The 18,868-nt window shown below is 44.3% G+C and overlaps 1 protein-coding gene across 2 annotated transcripts in view; it reads right to left on the reverse strand.

Moving 5' to 3' along the window:
* Positions 1-18,534, reverse strand: part of KIT (KIT proto-oncogene, receptor tyrosine kinase) — a 96,113-nt gene extending 77,579 nt beyond the window's left edge. For both annotated transcript variants that reach the window (XM_053577921.1, XM_053577920.1), the window contains exon 1: positions 18,398-18,534. In XM_053577921.1, the coding sequence (XP_053433896.1) occupies positions 18,398-18,464 (67 nt within the window). In that variant the 5' untranslated portion in view covers positions 18,465-18,534. The remainder of the gene's footprint in view (positions 1-18,397) is intronic.
* Between the last annotated feature and the right edge of the window lie 334 nt (positions 18,535-18,868).

Consider the following 18,868-nt stretch of genomic DNA (forward strand, 5'->3'; position numbering starts at 1 on the left):
GCAGGTCCAGAGTGGGGAGAAAGAGTTTGCATTTCTAACAAATCCCAGGTGGTGCTAGTGGGCTGGTCCAGGCCACACATGGGGAACCAGTTCCCACACAAATACCCGAGGCATTTATGCAGCAAAATAAATAAATAATTTATATCTACATATATATATATTTTTAAACAGTATTTGTATCTTGGAACTCAAAGGAAACCTGCAAAAACAGATTTTCTTGAGTGAGCAAATCTGCCTGGATTTTACACCTAGAAATCGGCCTCGCTCTGGGTCCCCCTGACAGCTTTGGCAGCCAGTTGGGCACAGATTTCTCAAATCCCCAAGCTTTATAAGTGGGAAATGTTGCAGAATTCTCCAGTCACAGCCATAGGACTCCAGAATAGTGACACTGGGTGGCAAATACAACTTCTGCAGCACAGCAGACCTCAATCTGGTGCACTACAGAGGAGGGCGGAGCCCACATCTACAGCTCATGCTAATGAGCAGGCAGGGCCTCGGAGCCCCACTGCCAGTGGGAGAGACACAGCAAGAATGGTCCCCTTCCAGGGGCCCTCAAACTCCGGCCTCGGGCCACATGCGGCAGTGTGATTGTATTTGTTCCCGGATTTTTTTTTTGTTTTTTTTTTTTTACTTCAAAATAAGATGTGCAGTGTGCATAGGAATTGGTTCATAGTTTTTTTTTTTAAACTATAATCTGGCCCTCCAACGGTCTGAGGGACAGTGAACTGGCCCCCTGTTTAAAAAGTTTGAGGATCACTGTGAGGACGTGCTCCTGACACAGCCCCACTAAACAACAGACATTTCTTGGTGAGCAGTCAGATACCATTCACCAATTTTCTAAATTGCTAATCAGATAATTGCTACAATAGTTAATTTTGCAGCCATTCTACATTTGAATAAGCAAAATAGAAAATAATTAGACCCGAACAATCACATTGGTTTAAAAGCACGCTAATGGACAAAATTAGTTTATTCAAATTTGTTTCAACATTCATCAGAACGCTTGCTGGTCAATTTGCTTAATGAGTGTTCACTTTTCCCTTAATTTTTCTTGGGTGACATTCACTTAGAGCAATACATTAAGCCTGCTTCCCTTTGCAAAGAATTGTTAATAACCAGCCCATAGTTGAAATGATTATTTCTCAATCTCTTTGTAGAAAACAAGTGGAAATATTTGAAAAGAACCTTGCACTATATTTCAGAATTAAAAAAAAAGTTTCCAATATATTCATTGAGAAAGTTTTATCCTTTCCTTATAAGCCTTTAGGACAATGGCCATCCCTAAAAACACGGGGAAAGAGGCGAATTCTAAAATTGTAACCTTTTCGTATGTAATTTAAATCAATAGCCAAGTGGAGAAAATTCAAGTTGGAGGAAGAAAATTTAGTATTTTTGGAAATCTAAATTAATATTATGTCAAGTCTTAGTAACTTTTTTTAATAACTATAATCAGAGATATGCAAATTTCTCACTGGGGAAAAAAACTGACAAGAAAAGGCACCTAATTAAGTAATAATGTTATCTTCATTAGATGGTTAAAAGTAAAACTATGAAATAGCACCGTCTCCTTCAGAACTCAAGGAATCTCACACCAAACTAATAAAGGCAAAGGTGTGTCACTTCTCATAAATTTTCCCCAGAAATAATAGTCAGCAATGAGCTTCCTGGCACTCAGATGATTTCAACCATTCCATTTTGTCATAAACAACATGCTTAGCGAGCTCAGGCTAAGTAAGCCGCAAAGCGCTCATTTCCACAGTCATCAGTTTTCAGACCATTACAACCACTAACTGTTGTCTCCACAACACATTTTTAATAACTTATTTTCGAAGAAAATTACTTTTTAAAACAGCTCTTGGTGATTTAATATTTAAAGACTGTACTTTGGTCCAGATTTGGTAGACTCAAAGGTTGCTAAATATTATGTTTAAAAACTCAGTACAGATTCTAGGAAGACCGAGGGGACTGCGGTGGTGGGGGCATAATTATTGAGTCTCCCCAACCATAAAAATAGCAAAACTACAAAGAAAATCCACAAGAAAGCTAGGTGAGAAGGTGCTAAGGTGCCCCCAAGGCCTGTGCACGAGGTGGGAGACAACAGCCGCAGAGACCACTGTCCAGCAGCACCGTCCAGGGAGCTCGGACGGCCGTCCTGGGAACAGCCCCTGCAGTTCCAGTTTGCTGTAAGTGCAAAGAGGATTGAGTCGCACACGTGGCTTTTATGTCGGAATGTTCTGGAGTGGCCAAGGTCTGACCCCCGTGCACTAATAAAGCAGGACAAAGTCCCAGGTTGAGGAAGACTGCTGGGGCTGGGGTCTAAGATGAGCAAAATAGGGACAAAGAATGGACGGTGAGCAGTGGGGCAGGAACCCCCTAAGGAAGGTCTTAGGATACAGAAGAGTCCCCACTTTCTACCACCTGGATCTGTGACACTAAAAGCTACACTGGCCCTCCTGAAAATCTCAGTGAACGGCAGGGAAGAATTACAGTCAAACTCCAAAGAGTTACTTTTTAGGAAAAAGTAAGAAGCAGAATGACATACCTGGTCTGAACGATAAAATCACAGGCATTTCACAGGCGTTACTTTTAGTCACCCTAAAGTTTCAGCCATGGGGTCAAAATTTAAGTTTTCTGTGCCATGTGGTCACAGGGTCATTGGTTTTATAACATGGCTTAAAAAAATACTGGCATTTTGTTTCTTAGGAAATAAGTCCTGCCTTGTGCATACAAGAAAAAAGAAAAAAGAAGAAAACATGGGAAGGGGAGGTGCATAAAGTTTTTTTTTGTTTGTTTCAAAGACAATGAAGGCAAAAGAATACAGAGCTTCCATAGCTCAAAGAAAAATATTTGCTGGCTGATCGCTGATTTGTATGCACTATAAAATAATTCTATAAATAAACAAAACAAACAAACAAAAAAACCCCACTATAACCTAACACTTCAAAATGAGCCATAAACAAAAGAAAATAAAAAGAACAGCATAAATCAGAATGTTAAACACTCCCAGAGGAGTTGATTAGAGAAAATGATTTGAAAATGGAGGTGAAAGAAGAATTAGAAATGACAGGTAAAAAGAAAGAACACAAGAGCAAACAAAAATGAAGAGTGCTTTAAATGAAAAGAAAATGGAAAAGAGGAAAATTTTTAAATTCATACAAATTACAAAGGGACTAACAGACTTTGAAAGGGATAAAACAGACAAAGAAGACCTAACATATGTATAGTGAGAGTTTCTAGAGCCAACAAGGAGAAACAGAATACAAATGCTGCACTGGAAGAACATTTTGGGGGAAATAAAAGAACACTTGAAATTACATATTAAAGCAGCACATCCCGTCCCTGGAAAAACCAATCCACAGTAGCTGATCATGAAACTACTGAACCTCACACAAGTAAGGCAAAATATACCAAGTTAAATTTGAGGTAGAGAAAATCAAATTATTGTCAGACTTTGACAACACCTTATGGCAAAAGATAATACAATATAAAATAATAAAAATACTGGACCAAAGATAAGGTTTGATGCCTCTAAAAGTTTAAACCAGGCATCCTCAAACTGCGGCCCACAGGCCACATGAAGCAGTGTGAATTGTATTTGTTCCCGTTTTGTTTTTTACTTCAAAATAAGATGCGTGCAGTGTGCATAGGAGTTTGTTCATAGTTTTTTTTTTAACTATTGTCCAGCCCTCCAGCCATCTGAGGGACAGTGAATTGGCCCCCTGTTTAAAAAGTTTGAGGACGCCTGGTTTAAACTATAAGACAGGCCAAGGATTTTCTATCTGTCAACCTGACCTTTAAGTATACAGACTGTGGATAAGCTGTTGTGAATGTATAATTCAGGAAACACTTTCCACGAGTACTTCCTGAAACACCTATCAGAGGATGACCTTCAAAAAACAGAAATGGCAGGAAAAGTACTAAGACTGGTTTCCAACACCAAATATATTTTACCTGCACAACTAAGACTAAATGATGGTGACAAAGGAAATAACAGAGTGTGCTGTGTGCTCTGACCAAGTGGTTTTAGTAGAGACATCAGAAAAGTGAGGCAGCGGGAAGTTCGGAAAGTTAGCAGGTGCTTGGTGACTGGGTGACGGCCTCAGCGATATTAACTGGGCCTATAAGAATATTTCACTCACAGCTGAGGGAGAAAAGAGAGAGGAAAGAGCAGCTGCTGGCTCATTTGAACGTTACAGTAAGAAACCAACAGGAAAACATTGCCCAAAAAGAGGAGATAAGGGTTTTATAGGAAGATCTCAGTATAAAGGCAGCTATTAAAACAAAAATACAAATCTCTACATCTACCTAAATAGCCAAAAGTGAAAGTAGATGAACCCACCACCTATGCAGGACTCTTGTATTAAAAAAAAAAAAAAAAAAAAAAAAACCTGAATATGATCAAACTTTCAAGTCACCAATTTACAGGAAACAGAAAATGGAACATGTCAATTGCACAGGAATGTAGTCAGTAGAATTCAGTCTGAAAATCCACACGGGACAAATTCCCAGTTTCTCCAACAAAACCGAAGGGCTAAAGATGACTTGGGGACCTATCAACCAACCAAAACACATGGACCTTGTTCAGTTTCTTTCAAATATTTTGAGAGAATGATATATGTTTATATTTTTATATTTGTTTATTTTCAGTAGGGGAAATGTGAATACTGGATGTTCAGTGGCGTTGTGGAATTACACTAATTTGGAGGGATGATGTTGGCATTATCATTATGATAGAAAGGGCTCTGCACGTTAGAAAATACTTAGAGATGAAATTCCACAGAGCTTGAGACTTGCTTCACAATATTGGGACGAGGTGGGGAGGTGCCATGTTGATAAGTTCGGAAGCTGGGTGGTGGCTACCTGAGGGTTCATTATTTTTGAAATGCTCCATAAATAAAAATATGCTTTTTTAAAAGTTCTATTCCTTCATGTTTAAATAAAATGGCTGCTAAGAAATTTTCAACCAAGCCAGGGAATAGCCCATAGGCTCCCCACTGCTTCTTTTTTTTTAAACCTTTTCCTAGACAACAGATAGTAAATTTATTTATTTACATATTTATTGATTGATTTATTATATTTTTTGAGAGACAGTCTCTCTCTGTTGCCCTGGGTAGGTAGAGTGCCATAACATCACAGCTCACAGCAACTCCAAACTCTTAGTCTCAAGGGATTTTCTTGCCGCTCCTCCCAAGTAGCTGGGGCTATAGGTCCCAGCCACAATGCCTGGCTATTTTTAGAGACAGGGTCTTGCTCTTGTTCAAGCTGATCTTGAATTCTGGAGCTCAAATGATCCACCCCTGGGCTTCCCAGAGTGCTAGGATTACAGTGAGCCACAACCTCCTGATAGTAGATTTAAACAAGGTCTATTTGAATGCAGGCCCCAAAATTCGCCACCAAAACCATAGGTGCTAACCTGTGATAATTACACTAGATAAAAATAATTGTCAAACCTGGAGTGAGTACATTAAAGCACAATTCCTGAAGTGTACACCTGCATACATACTAAGGCTGGGGATGCCTTCCCACCCATGCCCTGGGAGGGTTCCACTTTCTGTCCTTAGACAGCCTTTATCCTGGATTTCTTCCTAAGGACCAGAACTACCAATGCCACAGGTGTCCAGAGTCGGACGGCAGTGCCCAAGAAGGGACAGAGAAGAAGCTTTGCAATCCTGAGTAATTCACTAGTGTCAATTCTCATTTTGGAGAGTCCTTCATTTGAAACTTAAGAGCTTATCACGTCACGGACCTCTGAAAGCCACCATAATGGCCAGCTGCAGTAACCACAGAGTTGAAACCTGGAGCACAGTAGGACTAACAGTAGTTAAATGGCGCCTTATAGATGGCAAAGTGCCATCAGTGTTAAGTTATTATTAAAACCCAAGTTGGTCAGATTTTAACAAGAAAAAGATAAAGGCATTTAAAAGGAGGCTCAGAACCTTCAGTCCTTAGAGAGACACCAAAAAGCATCCAGCCTGAACTCCTGAAACATCTCTCTTAGCTAAGAAAGAGCATTCTGGTACCTTCTGGGGGAAAAAATGGCTCCAAATCTGCATACTAACAAAGCAGCTTGAACACTCAAGGCCCCAAAAGTCCTTAAGTGAGGACAGCTATCAGCAAGTCCCACACTCATCCAATCCTCTTCAGTACATCTTCCCTTGGGGACATCTGCTGAATCAAGAGGACTGGGGTGTGGAAAAGCCAGGGCAGGACCAGTGGAGCCAGCGACAAGCACCTCTCCAGCCTCCCCTGACTTGCCTCCTGCCTGTCCCCCTGCCCCTAAATCTGTCTCCTTCCTCTGTTACCCTGGTGCCCCTCTCTGCCTTGCCTCCTGAATGAACCAGTCCCCCCTGACCCTGTAACTGTTCCTTTCTCTGTTTTCTTCCTTAATTGACCGTAATATGGAACTAAATCTAAATTAAACTGCTTTCTATTGACAGACCTTCAACTTTCTTTCCATTCTTTTTTATTTTTTTCTTTCTGGACTCTTGGATCTAAGATCTTGAGAGAGAAAGAATTTGATAGACCATTAAGGCCCAAGAGAGAATAAAGATTTTTGACTGATACGTTTACTGCTATACCCCTAACGCTTCCGTAATTATTTGTGATTAAATCTAGGAATCCCAGTACAGGGTTAAAGACACCAGAGGGGACCAAAAGAATGAAGCCGTGAAGATGCCCAACTTCTCTATGGCCAGAGCTGCATTCCGGTGTTGGGGGGAGGGCCCAGACACAGCTTCAGACCCACCTGCCCTCTGGCGTGTGCCTGCTGGACAGCCTGTCTTTGGAAGGCAGTGGTTCTGAAACTAAGATGATCATTTTAAATAATATCCCTTAAAATTGCTGGAATGTAAATTAAGCAACACATTCAGATCTACTAAAAAAACTCACCAACCCTTCTACATATGCTAGTTTATTTTAAAAGAGCAGAGGGAGTGGGTTCTCTTTTATGAAAGGGATTCTTTCTGGTTCAGCTGAAAATGGTATCTACTATTTCCCTGTGGCAAATATATAGACTATACTAAAAAAAGTAAAAAACATTTGAAAACCCCAATTAAGCATTTTTATTAACTATGCTAATGATATATTTTACATTAAGAATCCTGGTTTAATTTAGCGACGACAAAAATCCTAAAAACCAGTCCATGTGATGTTTTACCAGCCAATTAAATATCACCCATTTCTTAAACTGAAAAGCTTTCCAAGGTACATTCTCTCAACACCAGCCATTAAAAAGGAAATCTGCATTGTGAAAATTAGGATGGTAGTGCATTTAAAATACTTTATAAGCTAAAAACTGTTATCACTTTAAAAATTCTCATGCTACCTTTATTCCACTATAAGTAGAATTCTTTTTCTTTTTTTCTTTTTTTTTTTATTAAATCATAACTGTATACATTGATATGATCATGGGGCATCATACACTCGATAAAAATCTGTCAAATGGTTTATGAAGCGAGTGTAGAATTCTTATTTTTTTTAACACAGTCTTGTTTTCTCTTTAAGCATACACTAGCCAAATCGAATAACAGATAGCCAGTTCACCAGCCACCCTTCACACTCCAGTATCTGCAGTAAATATGTGCCCCAGAAACCATTATCTATATTGGACCTCTTGCTATAAATACCTCTTTCCAATCAAGAGAGACAAATTAACTTCCAAAGTTCTAGGTGTTAAAGCTCTTCTTTGTTCTAACTCTGTCAAGTAATTCCTCTCCTAAGAACCTACATAGGCTATTATATTTAAATTACTGGGAGTCCCCCATCCTTTGGAAGAATCTTTTGACACCTTCTGAAATAACCTGAGTTACCTGGGGTAAAGGTAGGAGGAGATATTTGCCTTACTTGCTAAATAATTTTAAAGACACAAGGTAAAAGAGCTTCACTTCTTTTTCATTCTCTCTCTTAATTGTCTTCTCCACTTGGTCAAGAACAAGGCATTCACTGCCAAGTGCTATCAGGCATACCTTTTCCTTAAGGGTTAGAATTTTCCCACCATAAACAGCCACCTGGTCCTCCCCAAGTCGGCTGGGCTTTGGAGAGGAGGCTACCAGGCCCTAGCTGCCTTCTAAGCCAGGCCAGGGGGAACCCGGCAAGAAGCTCTGGACGCCCCAAACCACATAGGACCCTATCAAGATTTGGGGATTTGGTTTGTTGATGTTTTGTAAACAGATTTGTAAACTGAAGAATTACTGTTTTACCAAATATTTAAAATCTATTAAGAATGAAAGATCCTCCATTGCCACTATCAAATGCTGAGGCCCTCAAATCTGTAATCTTAGCTGGTGGCAAGGGCAGAGGGTAGAAAGGTACTAAGGGTAATTAGCCTTGGACTTCAAAACAACTCAGAGTATATATCTGCACCAGATTTGCATTGAACATCTGCATACAACACCCAGAAGTGAGGTCTATACCTTTCCATTTTTAAGTTACTTCTTTGAAATAAGCAACTATCAGAAATAGGACCAGCTCTATAGGATATACTTCAATTATTGAAGAATAAATCCAAGTGCCCTAAAAATTATCCCATCTCATCTTCTAGCAAGTCTACAAAGATTGTTTCTATGGGAGCCTTTGATTAACTCTAACTCTTTGCTTTTGATGTTCACATTTTGATCAAATTCCATCCCACTCTTCGAGATTTAATTCAGGTCCCATATCTTCCCCTGAACCAGCCATTATACTCAAGAGATGATGCTTATCCACAAGCTAGTGGACCAGACTGTTACTGAATACTTAAACCTGCTATTGCAAATCCCCTAACATTAGCGCCTACCCAGCATTTATCTTCCTACAAATCCTAGGCTCCTTAAAGGCATGGATCCCATCTGAGACACCCTCATAAACTGACAGAACAAGTAAAATGATGTTATCAACCAGAAGCTGTAGAATTGCAACTTCATTTCTACCACTTTCCCCCACTAGACCACTGGCTATTCTAAAACCTGACACTCAGCCATAGCCATGAAATGACCGGAGGGAAGGGACAGATGGGAAGAGAAGTCAAGAGTGAGGGGAAACCACAGAGTGAATAATCCACCTCTGAGTAATCAAAGGGAAAGGACCACTGCAGGGCCCTCCGTCCCTGCCCCCTAGAGCAGAGCACAGGTAAGCTTAGCTTAGGACTTTTCCTATCTTGACACTCAGCTTAAATTATCACACTGAATAATTTTGTTCTATGGTTAGATTTCCCCGCACTCCCAAAAGGTCAATGGCCCGTTTCTAGTCCAGGTTCTTTGCTGGCTGCTTTCAATGCACCCCAAATTGTGAATACAGTGGCGGATCCTGTTAGGAATGAGCTATTTGTGACCTCACAGCCAAAACAGGGAGAAAAGAAAATCTGTGTCTTCCCATTTGCAAATTATCCAGAAAGGATTTCAGACAGGCCCTCAAGGGGCCCTCACACCAGTGAGCTGGGCAGGACCTCAGCCATTTCAAAATGACAATTATTTGGCTCTCCTCGTATCTCCACTGAAGATCCTGTAATTACTTCTAGTAACACAAAGTCTTTTCCAACCATTCCAATTAAAGAATTTCCCCTAAAAAATGTCTTAATTTCCTTCTGGGGCAATTTATTTTCATTTTGTTCTACATTCTCCACTCACACAACACAAATATTTAAAGACTGCCATTCACTACACTTTCTTCACCTTACCTTCTCCAGGCTTCATAAATCCCAGTTAAGTTGCCTTCAAAGTGCCTATTTCCCAAAGCTTTCATCAACTTTATGTCCTCCTCTACACCCCAAATACTCTCCCTTTTTTTTTTTTTGTAGAGACAGAGTCTCACTTTATGGCCCTCAGTAGAGTGCCGTGGCATCACACAGCTCACAGCAACCTCCAACTCCTGGGCTTAAGCAATTTTCTTGCCTCAGCCTCCCGAGCAGCTGGGACTACAGGCGCCCCCCACAACGCCCGGCTATTTTTTGGTTGAAATTTGGCCAGGGCCGGGTTTGAACCCGCCACCCTTGGTATATGGGGCTGGCGCCTTACCGACTGAGCCACAGGCGCCACCCAAATACTCTTTTTATTTTCTGAGAAAAACAAAACAAAAATCCTCAAAAATGGCCTACTATAAAAAACACTTCCCTCTATATGCAGAACCTCTGCAGTTGACCACCCAAGAGGCTGTAAGGAACTGACCCCCCTCGTGGAGGTGTCCACGTAAGGAACTGGGCCTGCGGTACTGATGCGTACGTGTGGTGCATGTCCAGTCCGTGGAAATTAAGTGAACTTACACAGATGGTCGATGTAGGGAAGTGGTCAACCATGGAGGTTCTACAGTATTTCTTTTTAAGAAAATTTATTTTTCATCACATGCCTGGTACACAGTTAACACACTATTTTTTATAATCCCCACCTGCTAGCATAATATTATACAGCCATGTTCTGTAATGCTGGGGATTAGTTTTATTTCTTACATGAACCTGATACTAAAAAGAATTTCATTTACATCTAACACTATGCCTGTGAAATTGAGTTTCAAGTAAATGCATCCCAACAATAATCAATGAACAAACACAGGCCACCCCTCCTTTGGCTTTATTTCTATTAATTCCACAGTATGGCCATTACTCCCCATCACCTGCACCTGCAGTGACTCCTGTTCCTCTCCTCAATCTCATCAGTGCCTGACACACAGAAGGTGCCCTTAACTACGCCAGGTGAGGAAGTCCTGTACCTGCATCCTCCTATTGTCTCCTAAGCACCCTCCCTTCTTTCCCGAGCACACACCCCAACACCCACCCCTTCATCCAGGAAGGACCAGCTGGCTGTCTTGTCCAGCTCTCTGCTGTGAGATTAACTATCCTAAAAGAGCCTCCACAATACTCCCCTTTAGATATCTAACATCCCAATGTTCATAGACGCACTTTCTACAACAGCCAAAAGGTGGAGGCGACTCAAATGTCCATCAAAGGTCTATACATACATACAATGGAATATAGTTCAGACCTTAAAGGAAGACAATTCTGACCTCTGCTATTACACAAATGAACCTTGAGGACGTTACACTAGTGAAATAACCCAGTCAGAAAAAGACAATACTGAACAGCTCCACTTATAGGAGGGACGTAGGGAATAGTCAAATGCAGAGACTGAAGTGGAAAGGTGGCAGCAGGGGCTGGGGAGGAGTGAGGGGCGTCCTTATAAAGTGTACAGAGTTCTAGTTTTGTAAGATGAAGAGCTCTGGACAATGGTTGCACAACAACGTAAATGTAATTAACACTATTCACCTCTACCCTTAAAAATGGTTAAGACAGGAAATTTTATATGATGTGTATGTTGTTAATTTCTTTTTAAATTTCTCTCTTGATGTTGGCCACCCACATCAAGTTTGGGCCAGGACTTGGCATCTGGCTTCCACAGACTGTGGGACAGGTTGGGAAGGACGCTCAGCTAGACAGAGGGGTGGCGCAGATGGCCCACTGGAGAGCAAAGCCTAGAGGGCCACTCCCGGGTCACCTTAGCCTTCCCTGACTTCAAAGCCTTCTTCATAACCTGGACCAAATTCAACACTAAATATACCCTCTCTGCCCTCTCCTCTTCTTCTCTGGAAGCTAAGTAGAGGAGCCACCTTTCCAGCCTCTTCTCCTCAAATTCCCTGACCCCAGCCTCCAACCAATCCCAAAACAACATCTTAACAGCTTTCCATGGTTCTCTTGCTTTTTCCAACTGAAGCTCCAACTACAGTCCTTATCCCTTCCTCCTTTAGGGCACAGAAATTAATCTCAAAGATTAGCTCACACACACACTCACACTGACCCCTAATCTCCATCATCTGCCCTACAATATGCCAGCTCCTCCCCTTTACAACCCCGCCCAGAGCACTTGCACTTGTGAGAAACCCCGTCCACTCTGAATCAGTGGCTGTGTTTCCGCAGCCCCTGTGAGGACCAAGGCCTGAGACCATTGAACCTTTGTTAGACTGAATCCAAAATGTTTACTGAGCAGATACTATGTGCAAAGCTTGATGTAAGTGCCAGAGAACAGTAGAGATGTCAACCCAATATTTGCTGAGCACCACAGAGTCTAGGCTAGGGCAAGGGACAAGTTCAACTTGCTCCCTGAACTCCCAGGAAAAGCAGTCAAGGAAAAGCTCCTCACTCAGAGAGTTTTCAATGCCACTTTGTAGGAAAACAAGAGTCATGGACCCTACTTACTGGCCTAGGGAAAATGGCCATTCACCTACAGACACTTGTACCCAGAAATCTGTACAGATTTCCTCTTTTGTGGAAACTAACCTTAGAATAAAGTTAAAAAAAAACCAGACAGGCAGGGCGTGGTGTCTCACGCCTGTAATCCCAGCACTCTGCGAGCCGAGGTGGGTGGACTGCCTGAGCTCATGGGTTCCAGACCAGCCTAAGCAAAAAACTCTCTACTAAAGGTAGAAAAATTGAGGCAACAGGATCGCTTGAGCCCAAAAGTCAGAGGTTGCTGTGAGCTATGACACCACAGCACTCTATCCAGGGAGAGAAGAAAAGAACCATGCAGAGAAGTATGCATGACTATTAACTGTAGACTTTTTTTTTTTTTTTTGTAGAGACAGAGTCTCACTTTATGGCCTCGGTAGAGTGCCGTGGCATCACACAGCTCACAGCAACCTCCAACTCCTGGGCTTAAGCGATTCTCTTGCCTCAGCCTCCCGAGTAGCTGGGACTACAGGTGCCCGCCACAACGCCTGGCTATTTTTTGGTTACAGTTTGGCAGGGGCCGGGTTTGAACCCGCCATCTTCGGTATATAGGGCTGGCGCCTTACCGACTGAGCCACAGGCGCCGCCCAACTGTAGACTTTTTAAAAAATTATAGACCTTAGGCCAGGTGCAGTGGCTTGTTCCTATAATCCTAACACTCTGGGAGATCAAGGCAGGTAGAATGCCTAAGCTCAGGAGTTTGAGATCAGCCTAAGCAAGAGCGAGACCCCCATCTCTACTAAAAATAGAAAAGCTAGCTAGGCATTGTGGCGAGCACCTGTATTCTGGAGGCTGAGGCAAGAGGATCCCTTGAGCCCAAGAGTATGAGGTTGCCGTGAGCTGTGTAGTCTCCATGGCACTCTACACAGTGAGACTCTGCCTCAGAAAAAGAAAACAACAGGCTTTAAACATATAAACTTTGTCTTAATTTCAACATACCTACATAATCTGTTCTTACACCATTCCCAATTTTTTTCTAAGAGCCAAAGCAGAAAGAGGAACATCAAGCCAGCCTGCAGTGCAGTCCGCACACCTCCTCTGTGAGGGGCACGGTGCAAAGCACAGCCCCTGCAGAAACTCACTAGATCCTCGAGGGAGTCCTAGTGCACCATCCCCATTTTACAGATGAAAAAATAAAGCATAAGGAGAAATTAAGCATCTTGTCCCAGATCACACTGCAGGGAAGTGGCAGAAGTGGATTAAAAACGTTGTCAATTTCTGAGCCCAAGCACTTCACCCTGATGCCACCTGCACTGCATAATAATTTGGCTTAAACCTGAAGTTTTGCACAAACGTCGAAAACCCAGCTGTCAGACAGGTCTGCCCTGGAAGACACCTAACAAAAGTGTGTCATGATCAAACCATTAAGTGAGAAGGCTAAAGAGGAAAATTACTCCTTAATTTTCTAGGTGGGAAAAGTACCAGGGGTGAATGGTTCTGTTGGACAAATCATCTGTGATGCGTGGTATTTTTCTGGGGGATAAAAGTTCAAAATCTGTTCAATCACTAAGACAAGTGATTCTCAACTCATATCAAAACCTAAATAAACCTCAAGGCAAAATATTAAAGTTTATTTCAGTTTAAAAGATGTCAAGTTAATACTTAGGACTACCTGTGTGCAAGGATCATAAAGAGAAATAATCAAATTCTACATATGCAAAGAATTCCATCATTGATTAGGTGCCTATCCTATGCCAAGCACCTTTATAAAAATCCTTCTAATTCTTTAGAAAAATCCTATTAAGAGTAGGACATTATTTCATTTTAGGAACAATAATAGTTCCAGTTTTACAGATAATAAGCCTGGCTAACACGTATTGAACACCAGTACCAGTACAGTACGCCATTCAAAAAGCATTACATGTAGGAATACGTCTACTGGCACAGAAAGGTTAAATTAATTTGCCCAAAGTTACAGCTTGGAAATGGCAAAACTAGGATGAAAAACAAAAGCTAAGAAAGGTAAAGCAACTTGGTCCAAGGCCACAGCGCTATCATCCATGGAGCCATTATACTAACACAGGCAGCCCACCTGAGTTCCTTCCACGTATCACCTGCCCAGTACCACCTGGCATTTACCAGGGCCTGGCAATAGAAAGCGATGGAGCCTAATGGAGCCTGAAGAACACTGGCCCCATGGGTAAAGGGGTCAGGGTCTTCAATTCAAGAAAAGAGGGAAACAGACATCTTGATAAACATTCTCTATGTTTTTAAATATTGCCTCAATGTTTTCTAAAAGCCATCATGTGAGCCAAATAAAACATATGCATGGGCTATCAACTGCTCTTTAAACTTAGTAAGAGTCTTAAGTCAGAAGATGAACTGTATGATCACATCCAAAATGTCAGAAATCAGAGCTGCGAAGCCACACTGCCTGGGAAGGCCTCTCCACTTTCAACAAAGACTGACGCTGGGTTCACTGAGTCAAACTTCTGCCTCTGCTAACTCCCTTCAGCATGCTCCTCACTCTGGGACTTGCAGCGTGAGGTTTATCTATTCAAGTTACTGAAAATGTATATGAAATTTGTCCTCTTTGGATTCTTGCAAATGTCTTTTAATCTCATTTTGTTAAGATTACCACACATGAATGCAGCAAAATAAAGCACTTCCTGCATCCTAGCCTGCCAACTCTTAAACTAAATTAATTCTGGAGAAAATGCTGCCACAGCCTTGACCCACTACCTTGACGGGTCCCCCACTGCAGTCCAGCTAGAGAATTCTTCTCGGCCACCGTGGCTCATTTCCTCATGTCTTTCTTTAATCAGCTGGAGGAGACTTGAGGAAATGAGTCAAAATCCTGAGGGTAACTTCTAACGCCTGTCAACAACAGCAGCAAAATTCATCACCACAACAACATCTGTAACGTAAATGTGCTCCAAGGGAAGCCCACAGAATACTTGGCACATTTCTGATGAGAATTTTCTTTGGGGAGAAAAAAGGCGTTGACTGGTAAATTATTATTTCTCATCATGCTCACCCAGGGAAGATAAACAATGGTATCAGCCATTATTGGGGGCTTTCTTGTTTACAGCTATGCACAAGTGCAGGAAGCTAAGACCATTTTTATTTTTTTGGAGTGGGAGATAGATTTCAATTGACTTACATCATCATTTTAGAGTCAGTTTATCTTCAGTTTTGAGGGAATGGGATAGTTAATACCTAAGCCCTCTTACTGAAGGGTCAGATGCCTGTACCCCCACCAAGCCATAATTAATGAATCCTCCCATCACTGAATATGTCCCTAAAATTGAGAACATTCTAACAGCCTGTTGTAAGAGAGGCAATGCTAGGTCTTTCTCATCAAAACTGGGAGAGTAGTGACCTGGGCCAACCTGCATTCTCAGAAATTCCAACAAAGCCTGATAGGAGAGACTCACTGAGTATTTCTGAATGAGTCTTAGTTTGTAACAGATTCTGGGGACTCACAATGGATATGCAGTTGGGCATATGGGGCTCACGGCAAGCTTCACCACTGATTATTTTCATCGTCAGTCAGTTTTTCCAGCTGTAAAATAGTAAGGGTGGTAATAGTGCTATCTGTGCTGAAAGTAGCGGAAATGGCAAATAAAGCACCCAGCACAGGGCCTGGCACACAGGCCCCCATTACAGAGCAATGATCTATGTACAACACACATGTAATGGGAAATTTGAGACACATTAGAAATGGTGTTGGGAATGCACAGCATACATGAGTTACACAGTCAAGGAAAACATGTGTTGATAGGTGGGAAAGACCAGAACAGGGATACGTGAATTATCTGGGATGCCTTTACAAAACAATCGCATTATTTCCAGCAGGATAAGAAGTCTTGTGTCCAGCTGCTGAGTATATAACTTGAGCCTCACATCTGCAGGAAAAGGGGGAAGGTGTGATTCACGATCCCTGGCAGGTTCATCCTGTTGGGCACAGGAGCTGTAAATGGAAGAGGGGGGAGCATGCAGGAATGAGGGTTACTACAGAGTTGCTACCTTCCAGTCCTCAAAGGCCATTGCAGAGGAGCGTGTGGGAATTGAGGGGCGGGCAGGATAAAGCACAGCTCCCTGCTGCAGCCAGCAGAAAACCAGTAGAAGTGACCAGGAGAAACAGAGGGACATCAAAGAGTGGGAACTGCTGATCTACACTCCACAGCCCTGGAGGGGGAGAATCCTAGACCCAAAAGATCTTTCCAGATGCAGATGCCTCATTGTCCTCTGGAGGCCCCCCAGAATTTAAGTGACCTGCCCTAAGCAACCTGCCCAGGGATAGGAAGCCAAAGAAAGGCAGAGAAAAGAACCCAATGGCAAAGCAAGGGTTACTCACTTCACCATACTACACTCCTCCCAGACAGACCTTAAAATTCCCTTTGCCAGCAATCTACTGGAAGGAGCAGGCTCCTTGTGAGGAAGAAACTAGATTCATTTAATTTTTAGAAAGGGAAATATTCAGCGTGGTCTGCCTTTCTAGTGTGCTACCGGGGTCTAGTTCACATACCTTAACTAATATTAAAAAGGCACACACCTAAAGACCAAATGTGTCATGTAAACCAGGAATTGGACACCCCCTCCTGACCCTGGTACCGCACAGGGGTCCAAATGCGAGGCTTCTTTTTCCCCACAGTGCCTTGAAGACTGGGAGGCTGTGTCCTGAGACTTTTTAGAGAAACTGACCAGCAGTCGCCCGAGTCTCACAATTCAGAGCTAGATTGCAGCTCAGACTCACTTTCCACCCTAACATCAAAAGGGTAACCTTAAAAGGTTTGGGGATTTTTTTTTTTTGCCAACTTTTTTTTTTTATTGTTGGGGATTCATTGAGGGTACAATAAGCCAGGTTACACTGATTGCAATTGTTAGGTAAAGTCCCTCTTGCAATCATGTTTTTTTTTTTTCATGACCTGGTAGTGGGGCAGGGCTTCAGAGCTCAGCCGGGCGACCCGCACTAGCGAGAGCACCAGCGACACCTGGAAAGAAGGGCACAGGAATCTGACAGAGGCTCCAGAAGCTTGCAAATAAATCCTTCAACGAAAGACCCAAGTTCCCGCGCGGATATAACTGGATTTTCCTAACAGCTTGAAGAACCAAGCAAGATTTGTAAAAAAAAAAAAAAAAAGTTCCCCTCCATCCTCCACCCCCACATCTCTAGCAGCCCTGAAGTGCAGCTATCCGGGGTGGGAGATTGATGGGGTTAGGAGGGTTAGAGGGGAGGAGGTCTCCAATCTCAAAATTCCAGAAGAAACGGAGACCCGCGATTACGGGTCGCACACTCCGGGACAAGGGGCTTCCAGAGCTCGCCAGGCTAGCCCCTCACTCTGGCTGGGCGCTCCAGGTGGCCGAGGTCCGGACTGCAGCGTCCTGGCGCGCTGTCCTTGCCTCCCCGGAGCAGGCGGCGTAACGCAGCCTCCAACAGCCAGTCGCTCCCGGGCGCGTGGCAGGAACCAAACCGCGCTGTGGCAGAAAGGGGCGAGCACCAGATTTGCAAAAGCAAAGTCTGCAACCTAGCGGCTGCTTCCCACACGCCCTGCTCAAATTGTCCTTGTCGCCACCATCCCCAGGGTTGTGGGGTCCCGGCCCCAGAGCAGCATGCCGCGCGCTCCCGGTGCAAAAGCGTAACCCGGAGGCCGGGAAGCGTGGCAGCCTTCGACTCGTCTCCACCGGCGGCGCAGCGGCCAGAGGCTGCAGCGGGTCGGTCCCCAGCTTTGGGCACAAAGAGCGCCTGTGGTTGGAAAGCAGCAGCCGCAGAGCGAAAGGGAAGGCTCACTAACTTTGCCCTAGGCGAGGCGGGTAACCTGCCGGCAGTCCTCCCGCGCACCGGTCACACACACGCAACTTTTAACAAAAGGAAGCTGCGGCCGCCCCTCGCACGCCGAGATAAGGCGCTCGGAGACAAGCCCGAGCCGCCCTCCCCGGCCACCCGCGCACCGTCGGGACAAAAGCAACCCCAAATTCGCACGCAGCCTGCAGCCTCGATCACGCCTAAGTCCCCTCTCTGTCCCCATTGCCAGAAGACCCCCGGGTTCGCGTCCACCACCACCAGCAGCTAGGAGCTCCTCGCGCAGGTGAGCGAGGCAGGGCGCGGGAGAGTCCCCAGGCCACCTCGACTCTTCCCGGAGGCTGGAAGGCTCCGGCATAAAAGGCCCACAGCCATCTCTCCTCTCCGCACCCCAGCGTACAACCCGCACCCGGGCACAGCCTGCCGCCCGGGGCGCGGCCAGGTTGCGGGTCTCGGTGTCCCACCTGTCTGGACGCGGAGCAGGAAGAGCAGAAGGCGGAGAAAATCCCAGGCGCCTTGAGCGCCTCTCATCGCGGTGGCTGCGCTGGGATCGAAGATCTGGTCCGCGTTCCAGCTCTCGCCCAAGTGCACCGAGCGCGGCAAAGCCGAGCCCCCAGAGCCGCAAGCGCCGAGCAGCAGCCCCTCCTCCCGCACCCTCCCCCGGCGCGCCGGCCACGCCCCTCCCCGGCGCCCCTCCTCGCCTCCCCTCCCTCGCTCTCGCCTGGGTCTCGCTCCTTCCCTTGCTTTTTCGACGTGCTAATCCCGAGGGACCTTGCCCGCCGGGAGGGGGAAGCCACGTGCGTCTTCGCTGCGCGCTCTTGACCCCGGAGCCCCTTAATCTCTCGACCTCTCCTCCGGGTGTTGTGGGCTGCCCTCCCAGGCGGGTCCCGGACCAGGGTGGTGCTGCCCGCTGGCTTTGTGAGCTGGACACCGCG

This window comes from Nycticebus coucang, chromosome 23, assembly GCF_027406575.1.
Source record: "Nycticebus coucang isolate mNycCou1 chromosome 23, mNycCou1.pri, whole genome shotgun sequence".
NCBI classification, from domain to species: domain Eukaryota; kingdom Metazoa; phylum Chordata; class Mammalia; order Primates; family Lorisidae; genus Nycticebus; species Nycticebus coucang.